Below are 18,923 nucleotides of genomic sequence, written 5' to 3'. Positions count from 1 at the left end.
TCAAGACTACAGGCTCATCAAAACATTCACTATCTGAATTTATATGGAATACCATTGGAATTCAATTGGAACTTCATATATTTGGACTTGTGATAGAACTTTTGGGACTATTTACAAAACTGTAACATCTCTACCGTTTATATCTTGCTTTGTTGTACATCTGTTTACATTTATTGGAATGTTTTATCTTCTTAAACCTTTGTGCAATTCTTCATTTTAACATTTCAAAAACTTTACTGTTAATAGGTACTATATAAACCTTTTATATGGAGGTGCCATTTAATGCTAATACAACTTTAATTTCCTGTTACTTGACCAACGATTTCAAAATGAATGTGTTTCCTCATCTCAGATTCAAGCCAGCCACAAACTTGGACCAAAGTAGGTGATATAAATGCTCAAAATATTGCATGGAAACCATTTAGCTTTTTGGAAGCATTGTGACCATGGTTGTTGGCCCCAAAATCAATAGATTTAAAAAAAAAAAAAAAATCTCAAATGCATGCCAATTACATAGTTTGGTGAAGTTATACAAGTCAAGGTACTGTGTTGAAACATTTTATTTTCTCCCAGTCTGATGGTCTTGACCAATAGAGTTCAAAATCAATAGGTTTCTTCCTGGCTCCAAATTTAAGTCACTTACAATGGAGAAATGAATCCAGTTAATGTGTAGAAATGAAATGGTTGACAAATACAGATAGATAATAGTAAAAATATCTTTTGAAATAGTGGGCATATAAAAAGTCTTTTCTCAAGAAAAGTTTCAGGAAGAAAAATTCTAGTTGACCAGATTAAGGGTCAAAAGGATCACACATGATCCATTGTCTGGCACTAGGCATGCATCTGTTCACCTTTGCTGCTTTCTAATTCATATCAAAATTCACCATGCAGATTAGGAACATACATCTTTTTCCTAGTAACATGTTTTTTCCAGAATAATTACCCAATCATAATACCTTAGGAGAAGTCTGAAAACCGACATTCAGGCTTTGAGATGTAGATCAAAGCCAACATTCTCTCGCTTCTATTTCCAAAAGCTGTCACCCCAAAGGGCCCAATTTGATCTGGTCGGACCTGTATCAACAGGTCACCCTTTCAGGTTGATCAGCAGCTTCTTAAGACATGGCTTCACAACTTCTGCTGGATTTGTGGGAAGATGCAAAATATTTCGCTATTTGAAGCTGTGCCCTGAAAGATTGAGTCCACTCCAGTAGGTTTACCTAGAAGCTGCCTAGCATACCTTAGGGAATGGAGATGTTATCTCCAGGGTAAGAGGACTTACCTGCCCCCACCTCGTAGGTATTATGATTAAGTAACATATTCAAAGAAACCAATATTTTCCTTGTAAAATATGTTCCTTCAAGAATATGTACCCAATCATAATAGACATACACACTTCTGGCTTCCCTGCAGTTACATACATGGAAAGCGTACCTTACACTCAAGTAATAACTTACATGTTCTTAGGCTTTGCCGCCAAGTCTAATATCTAAGGGGATATCATTCTGCCTGGCTGCCACATAAGTCAGTAACCATCTTTTGGCTCCCTTTAGCAAAAAGTAATATCTCGGAGGGCTGGATTTGCAAGGTAGTAGTCGGTCTCCTAAGGTATTATGATTGGGAAATGTATTTAAAGAAGAAATTACAAGTGACAGTTCTTGCATACAGAACTTTTCAGCTTCAACAAATGAAACCAAGTTTTGACGTTGCTACTTAACACTTTAAATTACATTTCTGCAAAACCATCTCAACAGAAATCTACCTAAATGGACAGAAAGCTCTGTGCAAAAGACACTAATCTACTTTACATTATGGCCAACATTCCTAAAACGAGATTACTGTGACCTATATTTCGTGCTCCAGTTGTCTGGAATCTTTTGCATGTAGCCGAGTTTCTTGACGCTTGCCAGCTGAACACTTGCTTAATATGTAGGCACATGAAGGCAAAGCTGGATCAATTTAACCCTATGTGCATCTACTTTATCAAGAAACATACTACACGAAACTGAATTGAAATGTCAATGAAAATCACTGTAGAGTAAATTAAAGGACACAATGAAAATTTCTTGAAAATGGTACATAAAAGCAGACAATAATGTAAGAAAAATGGAGCTGAACCCAAAGTTTAACCAAGGTTTTGATGCCAGACAGATGAATTGAAAGACACATCAACCTTGAGCAGGACTAAAAGAAGTAAACTAGCAAAGATGCTGTACATTTTATGTTAGAGACCCAAATCAAAGTTTGTGAGCAGCTGACAAGTCAAAAATTGCAATAAATCATGGTTAGGGCTGCAATGTTTATCCAAATTCGTGTGTACATGGTATACATAACCAAAATGATGCCATTTAATTAAACTAATTCAAAATCCAACCTTTCCTCTAATCAGCATGTACGGCGTACAGCTATTTATGTAAGATGCTGGCAATAAGCATATCCTGCTCAATTTGCAGTTATTCAATTTGCTGTCTTTTACCTCCTACTGCAAAAGAATTCAGTTTGTTGTATATTTTGTTGCATCTAGGGTGGTCAAATGGTCTAAAGTACTTGTCTCTAACGATCTCTTACATCTGTCCATGTGGGTTGGAGTCTCATGCTTGGCCAGTGTTGGTAAGTCAGAAAGCTTGCCAGTAGCTTCCCGCTGGGTATGTGGTTCTTACCACCCCCAGTACTTCTTCCACAGTTATACTTGCTGTCAAGTATTGCCTCTTGTGCCAAGAAATGGCATTATGTCCAAAACAACAATGACAACACGTCATTTTTGTATATGTAATTGATAAAAACAATTTTAATGCAACAGGACATGTACATAGGATGCTACTGTAGGATCTTTAGTGATTAAGAAACTCTGCATAGACTTGCAAACTTAAAATGAAATGGTAATCATTAAAGGTTCTGTTGGTAAATGTTTCTCAAAAGTAAAGAATGTATTTATGAGAAATTGTTGTCAGTATTATCAGTACATGAACTGGACATGCAATATTATGTGTATTACAACCAATACTTCTCAACTTTGTCCTTTTCCCAGCAATGCCAAATTTGATGTGAAGATCATCCACTTGGAATGAAGTAACAAAAAAATCAGTTCTCTTAGTTCAAAAGTAGAAATACACCATTTTTTCCCCCCAAGGATTCTCCAGAATGGACCCAAATCCCTCAATGAAGCGTTAAAGTGGGCCAAATCATTTTTTGACTCTGGTGAATCAAGTCAAATAAAATTCATCAAACCTTGATCCCCTTCTAAGTGATACTAAACAATGTCAATCTCTTACTTAAAAACAAAACATTACTCAAACTGTCACTTGTATGTCCACAGTACTAGCTTGGTAATCTGTACATCCTGCTGTGAATGCATTTTTTTTGTTAAGTTTGGCACATAAATTACACTTTGTTTATCAACAACAATAAATATTTTTCTGTCCACTTTGATTGAAACATGTGATCATATTTCACTTTTTCCAATGACTGTGCAATCTCAGCTGCTAAAGAATCATAAAAACCAAAACCTGCTTCCTCCAACTTAGATCCAGACGCTTGATTTGGCAAAGAATAACTGCCATTCTCAGAATGAGTAGTAATTTCTGAATTTACAAGAAATTGTTCTTTGCGATGTCTTACAAAATTATGCAAAATTGCCTTCTGATTCTTGACAATTTTCTGCCTGCAGACAACAGGTTCAAACATGAATCTATATTATAACCAACCTTTATCCGCCCTACCCAATCTGATTGCTGGATTACAGGCACCTCTCAGATTCCTACCTATAAACCCACTGTATTATAAATCACAACATGTATACAAAAACTCAATACAGCTGCCTACTCTTAACTATAAGCAATTCTATTGGTGCGACATATGGTTTTGCAACAATTAAGAAAAAGGAAGTCCCACATTCCTGCACCCTATAATCAACTGATTATACATTATTTGATTGTAATGGGTTGTTCCTGAATCCCCGAGTCTCATTTATGTTCATTTACATAGTTACTAATGTGAACATTGATTGGCAGCAAACAAATCTAAAGCACTTATATGTTTTTTTTTGAGGGGGGCGGGAGGGGGGGGGAGGAGGCAGGAGGAAACGTGTGGATAGTAGCTCTTTTAACACCTTATTGGACATTTCATGCCCAGGAAATAGGAGCTAAGTGCCTTTCCTAAGAACACATAGAGAAAGATGGCTCGGGAGGGCATTAAACATCAAACAAGTGGACTATGATTCTAATGCACAAATGAGTTACCCTGTCTCTCCCCGTTTAGACATGAAAACATTGCAGCTTTAATCATGGTTTTGTAATAGTTACATGCTGTGACAAACTGAGCAAGACACAAATGCATTATCATAAAATATTACCTGGAACAGAATGTAACTGCTCAGGACATGATATACCTACTTGTGCACTAGTACCCATTCTATATCCATGAAATCCCTCTGATGTCCATTTTTTTTCTTAAAACCACTTTACACACTAGTAGATCTTTAAGAGTGACCAAAGGATTACTAGAAATGTATTCAACACTTGGATGCCTTGACCAACATGCTGCAACCAACAAAGGTTTGTTTCATTCATGCAAGGACAAAAACAAACTTAAGCCATCACTTGGTAAAATTTTGACAGAATCTAAGATCTTTTAATACAAGACTTCAAATAATTTGGTTTCAATCAATGAAATCTGTCCTAAGTTACTGAATGGAAATAAAATTACAGTAATTAATACATCTTGTCTGAACATGAATTCAGTTTTGTGACATCATGGTGCATTCAGTACAATGTTTCTTTCCATCTTAATACCTTTAACTCTACAGGCCAAATAGCATTTATTCGCTGGTACATCTGTTTACATTAACCAAAGTTTCTTCAAAAAAACAGGTACAATCTTTCTATTTACTGACAGAATGCAAAGCAAAAGTATGCTGAATTAAAATAAATTCCAAAAATAACCAGACAAGTCCCCAAATTGTTAATTCCACCACAAATATGAAAAGTCTGAGAAAGGTCTGCAATCTGTGGAAAATCTGCAAGTGTGGTCACTCTGTCTTCATTGCAATGAATATCTATTTTTTTCTTCAAGGTATCATTGTTAACACAGTGCGTTATAAAACTAACACACTTTATGTTCAAAGTGTAGCAGTTCAAATAATAAGAATACAATTACAGTAGTTAGTTCTACATCTATGATAATAAAGATAAAATGAATTTATATATTGTCCATTCATCCTTCTATTCACTGATGTACATGTATGCAAGGTGAAAGTGATGGAAAGGATGCACAATGTCTCAAGTTAGGCAGAATCACTTTTCCACGTCTGTGTGTGACTGATTAGACCACTGCCAGGCATAACATAGTCTCCAATCATGAACTGGCTGCTGACTGGATAGTGGTTCATTGCTCCAGTTATTACGTTCTGAAAAGAATATAGGCTGCAACTGGTTAGGATTTGACCGTGACATGGAATTAAGGATAATAAATTATCAAGGAAAATCTCAACTAATACCTTGTAAATTGTCCAAATGCACCTATTTGATACAGTTATTAGTCAAATATTCTCAGATTTACTGCATTTTATACAAACCTTTATCATTCATAACACTGGTTCACGTAACAACACACTAAGTAGATCTGGTATAATAACCCAATTTGACTGATTTATTTGTGTCCCATCAGTTTTTCAGATAAATGCATTATCTACTGCATACTCAAATTGACAAAAGAGCCACAGAACTAGTGACAATCTCAGCATGGACTGTATGAAACTACATCTTAAGAACTACTATATATACTCACTTACTAGTCAAACTGCAAACAAAGATCCTGGTCTGTCATAGCATAATATGTCTGCAGAACAGGTTATATGCTATTTGTTCTATTGATTACTCCTAACAAACTGCACATACTTGTAAGTGAGTACAAGATGGTATGTCATTCTAAACAATCAATGTGGAGTACACTTAAGCCATGTCGAGTGTACAAGCATAACATAACTCATAGTGACTTAGACATTTTCCTCTATGTAGAAAAAGTGTTAGAAATGTGGAAAGATATGCACAAAACTGGCTTCAATCCTGATTAAAGAACCTGAAATTATGTTTTTTGTCCAGAGATAATGAAAAGAGCATCCACTTCATAGCTTCTGTTTTCTTTATTAAATTGACGATTCATTTTTAGAACTTCAGTATTTAGATGGCATTGTACACACATCACATATACCCATTAGCAATGGAAGCACTGCAAACTGCGCCACTAACTACAATATGCTCCTTAGGACCATTAACAAGAGAACTTGTGTCAAAAGAAGACAAGAATTCTGGATACATGATAATGTGGAATACTTGAGATTCAGTTCATTCAAGGACTAATGAAATGCAAGCAACATACTATGTAAAGATCTGAATATTGTTGACAAGGACCACAAATCTGTAAACAGGAGTCCCTCAAAGAGATTGAATTGTTTTCAGGAATCCAAGATAAAGCCAGGTCTTCTATTTAACTGATGAATGTTGAATCATCATATGATATTCTAAACATGGATGCCCCTTGATAATGCCTAAAACTGAATCTAAGTGTCAAAAAATGGACAAGGATAATACTATCTGCCCTACATGTCATAGTGAGCACAAAAAATCTGACAAATTTATCAGTTCTCTAAGCTTTTCATTAATTACTGCTTTGGGAATGCTTGCAAAAAAAAAAAATTTAAAATACCATGATCAACAAAATGATTACATTGGAGTAACAATTACAGAACTAGCCAATAACATCTTTTCAGCAAATCTTTTAGCCAATCAACTTCTCCATCCATTCTAAGAAGTTTGATAATGTACACGTTTCTGGGTAGAGAATTTAATTGTACAGAGCAGGCCTTGACTCTGAACTGAGCTGAAAACTATATAGGATATGACCATGCTTGCAAGTTTAGTGGAAATATTTGAAACGGTATTGGGATTAGTGAAGGAAGAAATTATTGGACAATGTGCAATAAATAAGTGAAGCTGGTAGCAACTACCCAGTTTTGGTTTATAACACACCATCCTCCAAATAAGAACACAATGAAAGTTTGGTATCAGTAAGAATATTCAGATAAGAGTTACAACCTGGATCTGAACAAAATTTTAAGCCAGTGTTGAATATGTCATGGCCAACAGATTACAGCAACCCAATTTGTAAGTCCAACACACCTTCATCCCATGCTGCACCCAAATGTATAATCAATAGGCTTCTTTCTTATCCAATGTTTAAGTCACCTACAAACTTTGGTAAAGCTATATGGTCGAGAATAGAATATGTTGAAACCATCTGTCTTCTTTCATTGAGTATGTCTTATATTTTTTACTCTAAAAGCAATATGTTTCTTCCTTTCCCCATGTGCAAGTCATTTAACAGATTTGGTTTGGGTATAGACATGTGATATAGAACTAATTCCATTGTTGAGAAGACATTTTATTCTTTCAATCTGTGACCTCAGGTTTAAACATTCTGACCCCATAATCAATTGGTTTCTTTCTCACTCCAAGCGCAAACCATCCACAAAGTCTGGGTGTGGTCTGTGATGTTGTTGTTGTTGTTGTTGTGGGGGTTTAACGCCATTTTTCAGCACGATAGGCTATACATGGCGGCCAGTATTAATGGTGGAGGAAGAACCCGGAAAACCCCGGAAAGAACCACCGACCCACGAGAAGCTACTGGCAAGCTTTCTCACATGCCCACATTGGCTGAATCTTAGACTCGAACCGCCGCAGACAGAGGTGAGATGGCAGTGATCCGTAACGAAGAGCGCTTTAGACCACTCGGCCACTCGGGGCCCCCGGTCTGTGATGTAAAACTAATGCTATTGTGTGAATACCATATATTTTCCTTCAAGTCCCCTATTCAATAGGTTTCTTCAACAGCCTAACTGCAAGCTATTCACAACATTTGGAAACTACTGGTAATTAGTACAGTGTAACCCCACCATAATGCTCCCAGCGATAACACAAATTCAGATATAATGCGGTCGTGGTGTGGCTCCTGAAATTTTGTATATTCATTTGCACATGAAAAAATTATTTATTTATGTGAAATAGTGTATAAAGAATTTACTATCATTTTGGGGAAGAAAGTGCGTATGAATTCGAATATAATACGATTGTGGCGTGGTTCCTGAAATTTTAAATACATGTAGATGTATTTTTCTATTACTGGGAATTTTCTTTTCAAGAACGTGAAACACTGTGTAAAATGTTTATTACCATTTTGGGGAAGAGTCTGCAAATGAATTCGAATATAATACAATCGTAGCGTGGTTCCTGAAATTTCAAATACATATACGTGTATTTTTCTTGTAGTAAAACGTTTATTATCATTTTGAGGAAGAATTCGCATATGAATTTTAACAAAATATGATTGTGGCATAGCTTCTGAAATTTAACACTTTCATTAGGTTCTTGAAGTGTTATGCCAAAATAAACATTATCGAAAATGTTACTTATTACTGATCCATGAGTAAAACCAGTAAGTCGTCTTTGTGATTGTTTTCAATTAACTCTGTATACCATCGTTGCTCAAACAATAGCCAACATGTGTTTCTTCTTTAACTGCATACACAACCAAGCAGCAGACAATGTGGTGGTTGATAAAAGATTTCACAATTTAATAAACATCAAAAAATGATAGCCATCAACATGTTTGCTGGGCTTGGCAGTGTTATTATACGCAATCAGTTGACCAGTAAATAATGTCCGCTTTATTAGCTGGAAATTGAAAGGGTATGAAATTGTACATGCGTTCAGCTTAAATTTTTTTTAAAAAATGACTCGTGATCAATGCAGGCCATCACTTAGTTCTCTGGTTTTACATGAGTAAGGTGTTTGTTTATGTCGTTATTAATTTTCTATTTTTTATAAATATATTTTATCATTATGGAAAGTTGTGCATTTTGCACAATGATTAGTAGTTTTCACACGTTTTTTTTTATATTCACAAAATTTGAAGATATGGACACTGAAAACGTGTTGATTGTTAATTATTTTTGCTGTAGTCGTTCAAACTAATAGGTGTACAAGTGTTAATTATTTTAAATTTGCAATGGATAAATATACACGGAAACGCATATGACAAAATTTTAGCAGTATGAAATTTGTACAGACACATTCATAGACCCTGGAACGTAATGAACCGTACACGTGCTTCGTCTTTCTGAACCTAAATTTGCTGTTAATTTTTCCCATTGAATTCAGACAGATAATGATCTGTGACAAAATTACAGAATAGTTTAAATATGTATACAATTTTTGCAATGGAACTGCATGTATTATGGATTAATTGCAAGCCCGACGGTATGATATCAACGGTGTTAATACTCTGTTCCTGCTGTGTATTAGACACTGAATTCAGACACAATGATCTGGGACAAAATTACTGAATATTGTAAATATGTGTGCAATTTTTCAATGGAATTACATGCATTATAGATAAACTGCATGCCACCACGACACGATAGTAAACAGTGTTGATACCCTATTCATCATATACATTAGACAAGAATGCCCGTATATGTGCCAATGATTTGTTCTCTGATAAAAGTAAAATGCCGCATTAACGCAACCCTGATATTAACATGATCCAATTTTTTGGACCTAAATATTTGCGTTATAGTGGGGTTCCACTGTAACATACTGACAGACACATCATAATACATTTCACCTTATGGTGTATGACCAGAAATGCAAAGATGCAATGGAAAGGCAAATCAGTCAAAAAGTAGTTTTTCTGTATCGCTATCATACTTCGCACATATGGCTAAATTCTAATGATGCAAATAATGAAAAAAACATTTGTGCTCCCATCGGTTTTGCCAAGAGTTATTGCCCTTTTGACTTACAGCGGAATTCAATATATAATACAATTTTGTAAAAGCAACTAATCTAGCAGTTTTTAGTTAACTGCTGTGAACTTAATATGTTTTACTGTCATCATCAGAAGATATGCATCCTGTCCAATCACTGTACTCGCACAGTTGTATCCTTTTTTTTATATCAGTATATGTTTCCATCATGCATAAGAGGCAGGAGTATATTTATTTGAGCAAACTGTTCACCATTCCTATGGCTTTACTTGAAATGTGCATGCAATCAATTTACTTCTACGTTAATGGCTGATCGGCTCATTCCAGATTGAAACATGGAACCTCTGTCAAGGGATATAATGCAGTCATTAAACTTCCACTCGGGGGCCCCAAGTGGTCTAAAGCGCTTTCCATTATGGATCACTGCCATCCCACCTCAGTCTGCGTGGGTTCGAGTCTTGGATTCGGCTAATGTGGGTATGTGAGAAAGCTTGCCAGTAGCTTCTCGTGGGTCGGTGGTTCTTTCTGGGTTTTTCCCAAGTTCATCCTCCAAAATTAATACTGGCTGCCATGTATAGCCTATCGTGTGCTGAAAAATGGCGTTAAACCCTACAACAACTACAAACTTCCACTCATCACTAATTTTAACAGTAAATTTTAGGAATTCAATTGGAGTAAATTTAACTGGAGAAAGTTTCATGTATACATCTTGTTAAAAAAAATGCAATGGAAAATTCATATTTTTTCATAGCCAACCTTTAAATGAACCGTATTTTTGTCATTAAAAAAAGATATTTTCCAAAAAGTACAAAACAAAAAATATTCAAGAAAACCAGAAAAAGCTATCATGAATGCCTCCAAATCTAATATGGTAATCTAAATGCAAAAACAAACAGGCATTTCAAATTTCATGTGTTCACCTCAATTAGCTTTTGCTTAATTGTGCTGACATTTTTGTCAAAAAAGTCAAGGGCAAAGAGCTTTAAAGTGTAAATATGTCCATAATGTCTGGCAATAATGCCATCTATCTATGCAAGTGCCTTAAAAAGTTCAATTTGTCTACCACAAGTGGGTTTTGACTAATCAGGTTAGCAAGGTTTTGTTTAAAAGGCTATACAGAATGATCCCAAACAGTACTCTGAATTTCCAACACAGAGTGGAAGTGGGGCACTTTCAACAAAGGAACATTTTTAAAATAGACCAAAAAAATGGAAGGCCAATAATTAACATTATCATCCTTTTTAAACAGACAAATGCACATTCATGTTTATCTTACAATAAATAAACAGAAAAAAGGTAAAGTGAAAATAAGTTTTAAGATGTTAAGTGATTTTATGAGGCTGATGGGAGGGGCTTGAAAGGTACAGAAGGTAGAAGGGAAGGGCCAAAAAGACATTGAGGGTAGTGGGTAGGGGCCTGAAAGGCATCAAGGGTAGCAGGGTGTGAACTGAATGGCATTAGAAAGCCATATGATCATAACGGGGAGGTCAAGAATGGCAATGAGGACCAAGTGGGGAATAGCCCTCCCTTTCATATTTTAGCACTTTAAAAATATGTATTTGAAAAAAAATCTAAAACATTGCTGTAATGGCACAAAAATCGTATCAGGTCATAAACGTCTAAAAACAAATATGCCTACCAATTTCACTTGTTTATCTCAGGTATTTTTCGGTTAACTGCTAAAAAGGTTTTGTCAGATAAGTTCCAAAAAGTTGAAAATGTGTATAAAAAAATAATAATTGTTACAAATTCTTAAGAAGGCCTGAAAATGTAACCAGGTCATCAACATATGCATACAAAATGTCAGATTTTATTCTTCTATGCAGAGTAGTTTTTTTTACCAGTATGTTAAGAAGGTTGTCAGGATGGATGGACAGGACCGAATCAAGATCCCCACACAACCGTTGTGTGGTCATAAAAAGTAGGCCTCACAATCTGCAAATACTAGTCAGTAAATAGGTTTCACAGCACAGTATTGAAGATGCTGGCTGGAAGCAAAGCAGAACTTACACGAACCTGTGGCTGGCTCTGTGTAAAATTGATTGGACTGATTCCACCGCCTATTGAGGTACGATTGGCATTGCTTTGGGACACCAGATTCAATACACTGGGGATACTTCCTGGGTTAATCGGTGCAGCACTGGCTAGAATGAGAGATAGCACATTATGCACCATTCATCTGCCTTTGCATAATCAAAGAAAATCTGAGAAAATACTTGAATAAATTTCATAACGTATATATCAGAAACTCACTCACTCAATCATCCAATCAGTTTTAAACAAGAGTTCCATGTAAAGCAGTGTCTCACCTGTCAATGGCAATTACACAGAAATCTGCATATGTAAGTGGGACAGAAACATGTAACATATCTGAGTACAAACTTTAGACATAGTACTAATAGGATTGTGTATTTGTAAACACATATTCCTGTGGTTCTCTGTTTTAACTTCCATCTAGAAGTTGAAACCTCCAGGGACAGATCCCTGATAGCAAGGACTGCCCATGGGGCAATGTCAATCAGTTATGTGCTTTTGTCTTTTCATGCCCAGCTAGTATGTATGTGGTTATAGGGTGGGGATCTCCAGTTTTCAAGTATATGACCCCAGGGTCTAATTCTCTTAGAAGGGTTAAGGATGGATCATACAGCCAATGTTAGTTGCATGTATAAATTTGTCTTTACATACCCAAAAAGTGTTTATGTGCTTATAAGATGGAGATTTCAATATTTTCCAAGTTAAAATCCACAGATTAAGTCCCTGATAGTAGTGATGAACTCCTGGGGTCAACATCAGCAGCATATGTTTGTATTTAAAGCCTTTGACAAGAGAGCAAGTTTTTGTGAGATTCAATCAGGAAGAATACAGATTGTTCCTTGACAGGTGAGAAAATTCATCCCTACTTAAAATAAAATCTGAGAACGAAGTGGTTGTTGAGTGTGAATCTCAAGTTCCTCTGTTATTGCTCAATTCCAAGTTCCTGCTGGCAGCTAGGGAAATACCCCTCTGCATCACAGTTTGAAATGTACTGACATTTCTCAAATACATGAAACACATTTTGGGAGATATTTTTTTGATTTATCTATTATCAACCCTTTCCTCCAGTACCACCCACTGGGGCCTGATAAAAGTTCCAAAAGTGCTGGCACAATCTACACTCACAGAATTATCATTCAGGTATATTTCACAGTCCAGCTTCAACTATTTAGGAGTTCAAGGACATTATGTGCTTGTTTGATAGTGTGGGGGCAATTATCTTTAAGTTTCACCTGAATATAGCAACTGATGTAGATCATCTGCAGCATTTTTACACTTATATGCAGAACCTTAACATAATTGCCACTGTCATTCCACTAACAATGCTGAAAAGTGATACCGAAGTCCTGACATCAACAGGCAATGGACACAAATACTATGTTTTCTTTAAGTCATGCAACAAGATAAAATTTTAGGTTCTTCAGTAACACAGTATTACCAAGCTCATTTCAGGACCATGACAACTTCATGAGCTTGCAATTGCAAGGAGACACATGTTGTGTCCACCTGAATGTACATGTCTATAGTCTGATGCACCTTGACTGAACCTAAAATTGAAATATCATGCAAGCAATAAGACAAAACCACATATTTTTATGCTAATTTGAACTAAATGTTAATTATGAACTCTACTGCAATGAGCTGTCAACACATAAAGAACAACCAATAACTGGGATTACACATTCAAATAACAAACCTCATGTGCTCAATGTAGGTGAATGGCAGAGTTTTAAGGGTCAGCCTTCCAGTTCCATGCTTGCCTTGACAGATTAGCTCTCAGTAGCAGCCTATCACATCTTAAAAAATCCTGTTAAATCTACTGACCAACACCTATGTGCCAATTGCTCCATTGCAGTGTTTTCAACCAGGTTTGACAAAAAGGTGCCCCTTAGTACCATTCGTTTGAAACACTGGATCAACAGTGAGTATATAACCGGCCTACCTCATAATGAGATATTCTTTACATGCCATGTTATTTTCATGAAAAGCCAAAAAAATAAATCATTATTACTTAAGGATTCTCCTCTTGGATGCCTCAGCCCATACTCAAACAGTGCAAGAGAAGTTTAAGTGTACAATTTTATACGCAGCAAAGTTTCACCTTTCTAGCAATTTCTGGAGGGTGTTACAATGTTTTCTGCTTTTTTTCTGCCACTGTGGAATGCATCAAAAGTTTCACATTCTGTGGAGTCATTCAGTTAGTAGGGCATTGTACTATTAATCTAAGGGTCAGGCATATGCTGGCTCCTTCTTAACTTCTCAAACAAGAATTATTATGGGATATACAGAGTACATCATTATTTTCAGCTATTTTCAGCTGAGCTAGAGCTTTACCATACATGTATATAGGGAAACGAGAATGGCAGAAAATACTGAGCATGTACATAGTGATCAGTACAATAAAAATATATTTTGTTCATTCAAAAAAAGAAGATATACTGAACAATTTGGTCAAAGTATAAAAAGTGTCCTGCTAAATTTGTGTGTGTGTAGCTTTTGGTGCATCAAGTTTCTTTTCTCCAAGCCTTGGTGTCTATTTTGCACAAAACCTGCAAGGACATCCTAGCATAAACTCTACCAGAATGCTCAATTCTCAAGTATCAGGCAAAAACTTGAACCATACCTTTAAAAAATGTAGAAAAAAATTACTCCTGACTAAACAGAGTTGGCTTACAATCATTTGGAAATAACAAATTTAAGGCCAGACAAGTGATGCCATATGGACAATACATGATTATATTTTAAACTGACAAAGTATTTTACACATATGATAAAATGATCTGACATATTTAAGACTTACAAACCATGTCACTTTGAATTAAAACATTCTGTTATGTAAGCAAATTTCTAACATTCAATTTCACATTATATGCCTAGCCTGTTTAAAAGTTCTATATGTAGATAATTGAAATTTGTATGCCAAAACTGTATTTCTTCTATCAGTCACAGTGACCAGGACCATTAATTTTGTGATACAAAACAAATATGCTTCTTCTTATCCCATGTGTTAACATTTCAAAGGTACATCAACATAGTACAGGCTACCAAATATCAAACTGTGTGCAAGGGTTGCAGAGTTATGATGACTACAAGAAGCAAGAATGTGCAGATGAATTGACAGAAAAGGTGATTACATTAGGGGTTCCAAATCTTACATGCAGCATAAATCACTGGTGTAGGGCATGTACACATGTAAAAAAAAAAAAAATGAAGAGTTAAATGCATCATCGTACAAACTTTAAGTGCATTTAAAATAATTTGCACAAAGAAGAGTGGGATTATGGGTTTCCTGCAACTTTTTGTTACATGTCCCCAAAATTATGACCCCTTTCCTCACAATGGGTGCACTTTGCTGTCAGGGAAAAAAAATCTACAAATATGCCTTTGTTTTTGTTAGGCACTAGCTATGGTCTTTGTTGGCGAATTAATTGAAACTGTAAAATTTGGATTAACATCCAGTTTAATAACATCTGGTTATCAAAACACTACACAATGCAGACAACTAGGTGGCAAAACTGTCCAAGTAAATAAGAATACCTAATTTTTTTTAGCACTACAAGAGCATCTAGTGCATACAAGTACTATGTACTATTTTACTTTGTCCATTTAAAACAATGGGTGATCCCAAGTCTGGAGGGCAGGGGACAGTGTCCACTGCCCTTGGATCTTAGTTGTAACACTGTTTGTAAAATATCTTAAAAATCTGGATATAAGAAAGTCACAAAACACAAGCAACTCATCCCAGGAAAACTGAATCAATGTGTAAAATCCGAAAAGAGAGTTGATGTAGAAATGATACCCACTGTGGCAAAACTAGCACTGTGACCCAACTGTCTTACCTTTATTTACTGATCATGAGCTTGCATACAGCTTAATGAAAATTTGAAAAACATCCTTCTGTAAAATCTCTGAGAAGTTTGTGCCTGTAGCATTTATATAAAAATTTTTTACAGGAAAATGGCTCAAAAAGTTCTCCCCAGAACTGTCAAGTCAATCTGCAGTCCACTGAATTGACAAATCACAGAATACACTTCCTGCCTTGAACCACTCATTCATATTTTCATGAAAGATTGTAATGCTATAGCTGTGATGATGTATCACCTACATTGATCAATTACCTAAGAGGTTTACCAGCAATCTATTTAGTGGTATGAATAAGCATCTAACTGACTTGGGCATTCTCCACTGAAATGACAGTCTAATTAAGTTAATGTGAACCCTTCGAGGTCATACCATTGAATTTTCACTGCATTTTAAATTGCTGATGAAGAATATTTTCTACATAAAAAATATAATTCATTGGTTTATATACTATATATATAACAAATGGACATATAGTAGGTTACAGTCAAATTTTAATTTACTTGAACTGATTCACTTGTACCATTGGCATTTATGTCAAAATGTTTCTGTTGTATTTTAAATTGGACAATCAACAAGAAATAATTTGATTGGAAACAAAACCTCAGTTTCTTTCACAACAAACTAGTAAGAAACAGGCAGAAATCAGGTTACAGCAACCAATTTATATCATTCTGACCAAGTCTCCTCAAAACTTTTGGCAACAATAATGTAACGATTTCCCTAAGGTTCAGAATCTTGAATGGTGAGTGAACAGTTGTTGTATTTGATGATAGTTGACAAAGACAGTTATGAATCTGGGTTGTATTATACAAGCTTTTAAGTCAGTGCAAGAGTTAACATAAAATTTGGGAAAGATCTGATTTGTCAACACACTAACAGCTGTCTAACCTGGACTGGACAAAACTTGTTTCAAACTGCACAGTGAAACTTAAACCTGAATATGGACAAGTAAAATCTAAATCATATCTACATGAATGAGCAAGTTGCTAGAAGGACTAAGCAATCTATTCATTTGTACAATTTTCAATATTTTTAAAAGCAAACAAATGCTGTTTACAATAAAATAACATTAACTTTTGCAAAGCATTAACTTTTGTATTAATTCAAGTTACATATACAAGACAAGATGGCCTGGGCCTGCATGTCAGACCTATCCTCAAATTTTGCTACAGAACAAAAGTAGATGGTGAAAGGAAGTGTTGCATAATGAATAATCTTTGCTTCATAATAATGCTTCCCAGGTATGAAGTGAATCACAGGCTGCATCTTGGATTTGCTAAATGTGAGCAATTTCCCCAAATGAATGTGAAAAAATGGGGGCCAGCATAGTGAGGGCAGGGTATGGTGTAGAAATAAAAACTGCAACTGATTTGAACAGAGCAAAAGTAAGTATAATAAGTGTATTAAATGCATCATCATGTTCTGTATATTCCAGCATGAAATTAAATACATATACTATGTATAGTATATTACAGTAGAAAACTAACTGAAATCAAAGTTTTGTGTTTTCTAACAACAGTATCATCTCTGCACATAACAATAAAGAATCAAAGCATGGGCTGCAAATCATGTCATTCCTCTATCCATTCTTATACCTTAAAAGAACAGTGTCACAAATATCCTGCATGTCACCTGATAGTAACCTGGGTTATAATCTGGCCAATTTTCTTAAAGCTCTTGACTGACAGTCTGGAAGCATGTGAAAATTAGACACACCCTTCTTTGCTTTACGTTTTGGAGTAAATTGAATAGTTTATGTTCAACAGCGCTGTTCAAGATGTCCTTACACATACAAATAAAAGGTATACTCATTGCCTTGTTTTGAATTGACTGCCTTATCCGTTTCTCCTATTGCAAAAATTATAAAAAGTTCCTTACAATTGCTTTTACTCTGGATTTTATTGCAACTGAATGCAATCATGCAATCAGCATCCCAGCCTCATTTTGGATAAGGTAAAGGTCATATGTTAAGTGGAAATTAATTGAATTAATCATCACAGAAAACACCTCACACGTTCCCTGGCGCTGATATCACCAAAATCTTGATAGAATTCCATTAATTAATGATAATCTATTTTCAAGGATTATTGGCGAAGGAACAAAATGAAAAGAACAAATTGCAAAGCAAACATATTGATGACCGTACCCAGACTATCTTGATAGCTCTCATGTGTGTGTTTTTAACATTTTCACTTGGTTTCAGATCCAGAATTACGTTTCAATTGGATGAGTATTCTATTTTTCTTGACAGTGGTTGGACTCTTGGTTTCCGCACCTCTATCTTCAGGCATATTATCATTAGCATCGACTGATATGTGATTAGCCTCAGAATCTGTTTATAGTCATTACATCTATTGATAGAAACATTTGCAGTGTTATTAGAAGTATTACAGCTAAAATAATGGAAATGTATTCAAGTATTAACTGGCTTTATTGTTTAATGCACTGTCCCACCAAGACAGCCTCTGCACTAAGCATTTACTATCCTGACCACTCTTAGTAACCAAACAAAACTGAACATGAGTCACACAGGAAATGTGAGGTCATTCACAACACACCTGCCTAATGACAGCTGGGACTCTTACATTTAAACAAAACAAATTGTGCATTTTTCAAGAAAAACAAAAACAATATTGATAATGTGCACAATTTTTCCCAAATAAGAATTGAAAACTTGGTTCACATCTTAAACTGGATAAGGAAGGAGGGGAATTTTCATGATCATGCATCCAAGATGCAACCCTGTGAAGATTTCAAGATAACCAAAAAATGCAACTGAAGACTTTCACCAAAAACATTAACCTATAAAATGCAATAATTTCTGTCATACAAGATAAAAAGCTAAGTCCAAATAGATTCTGAATGTGTAAAATAAAGAAAAGAAAAACCAACAAAATAACACCCACTACCCAACAGCCTATCAATCCTCTACTTGTTTCCATGGGAGTAAACTGACAGACTGAAGCAAAACAGAAAGACCACTTCTTCTATTGCAGTGGGGGGATAAAGAAAATTTCAGCACAAACCTTAACACAACTCTTCTTTGTTTGTGACCTCAATCTCAAGGTTGTAAAAATATGTGATCATGTATATTGCCAGAATAACTGCTTTTGATTGATAATGGACCTTCCTAGGCATAATCAGAATCCTCCAAAGGGAGTCAAGATATATGATGAATGTAATGAAACATCTAATGTATGAAAAG

The 18,923-nt window shown here is 35.4% G+C and overlaps 1 protein-coding gene across 3 annotated transcripts in view; it reads right to left on the bottom strand.

Annotated features, from left to right (window-relative positions):
• Positions 1–544: 544 nt before the first annotated feature.
• Positions 545–18,923, bottom strand: part of LOC149807343 (histone-arginine methyltransferase CARM1-like) — a 55,367-nt gene continuing 36,988 nt past the window's right edge. The window contains exons 13-14 of one of the 3 annotated variants that reach the window (XM_089965618.1): positions 11,831–11,964; positions 545–5,404 (exon numbers count right to left, since the gene is read on the bottom strand). In XM_089965618.1, the coding sequence (XP_089821744.1) occupies positions 5,282–5,404; positions 11,831–11,964 (257 nt within the window). In that variant the 3' untranslated portion in view covers positions 545–5,281. The remainder of the gene's footprint in view (positions 5,405–11,830; positions 11,965–18,923) is intronic. The other 2 variants (XM_089965627.1, XM_089965636.1) reach the window with 2 other exon arrangements.

Source organism: Sinohyriopsis cumingii, chromosome 1 (genome assembly GCF_028554795.1).
Source record: "Sinohyriopsis cumingii isolate HCF-2022 chromosome 1, ASM2855479v2, whole genome shotgun sequence".
Classification (NCBI taxonomy): domain Eukaryota; kingdom Metazoa; phylum Mollusca; class Bivalvia; order Unionida; family Unionidae; genus Sinohyriopsis; species Sinohyriopsis cumingii.
This window is presented reverse-complemented; position numbering and strand designations above follow the sequence as displayed.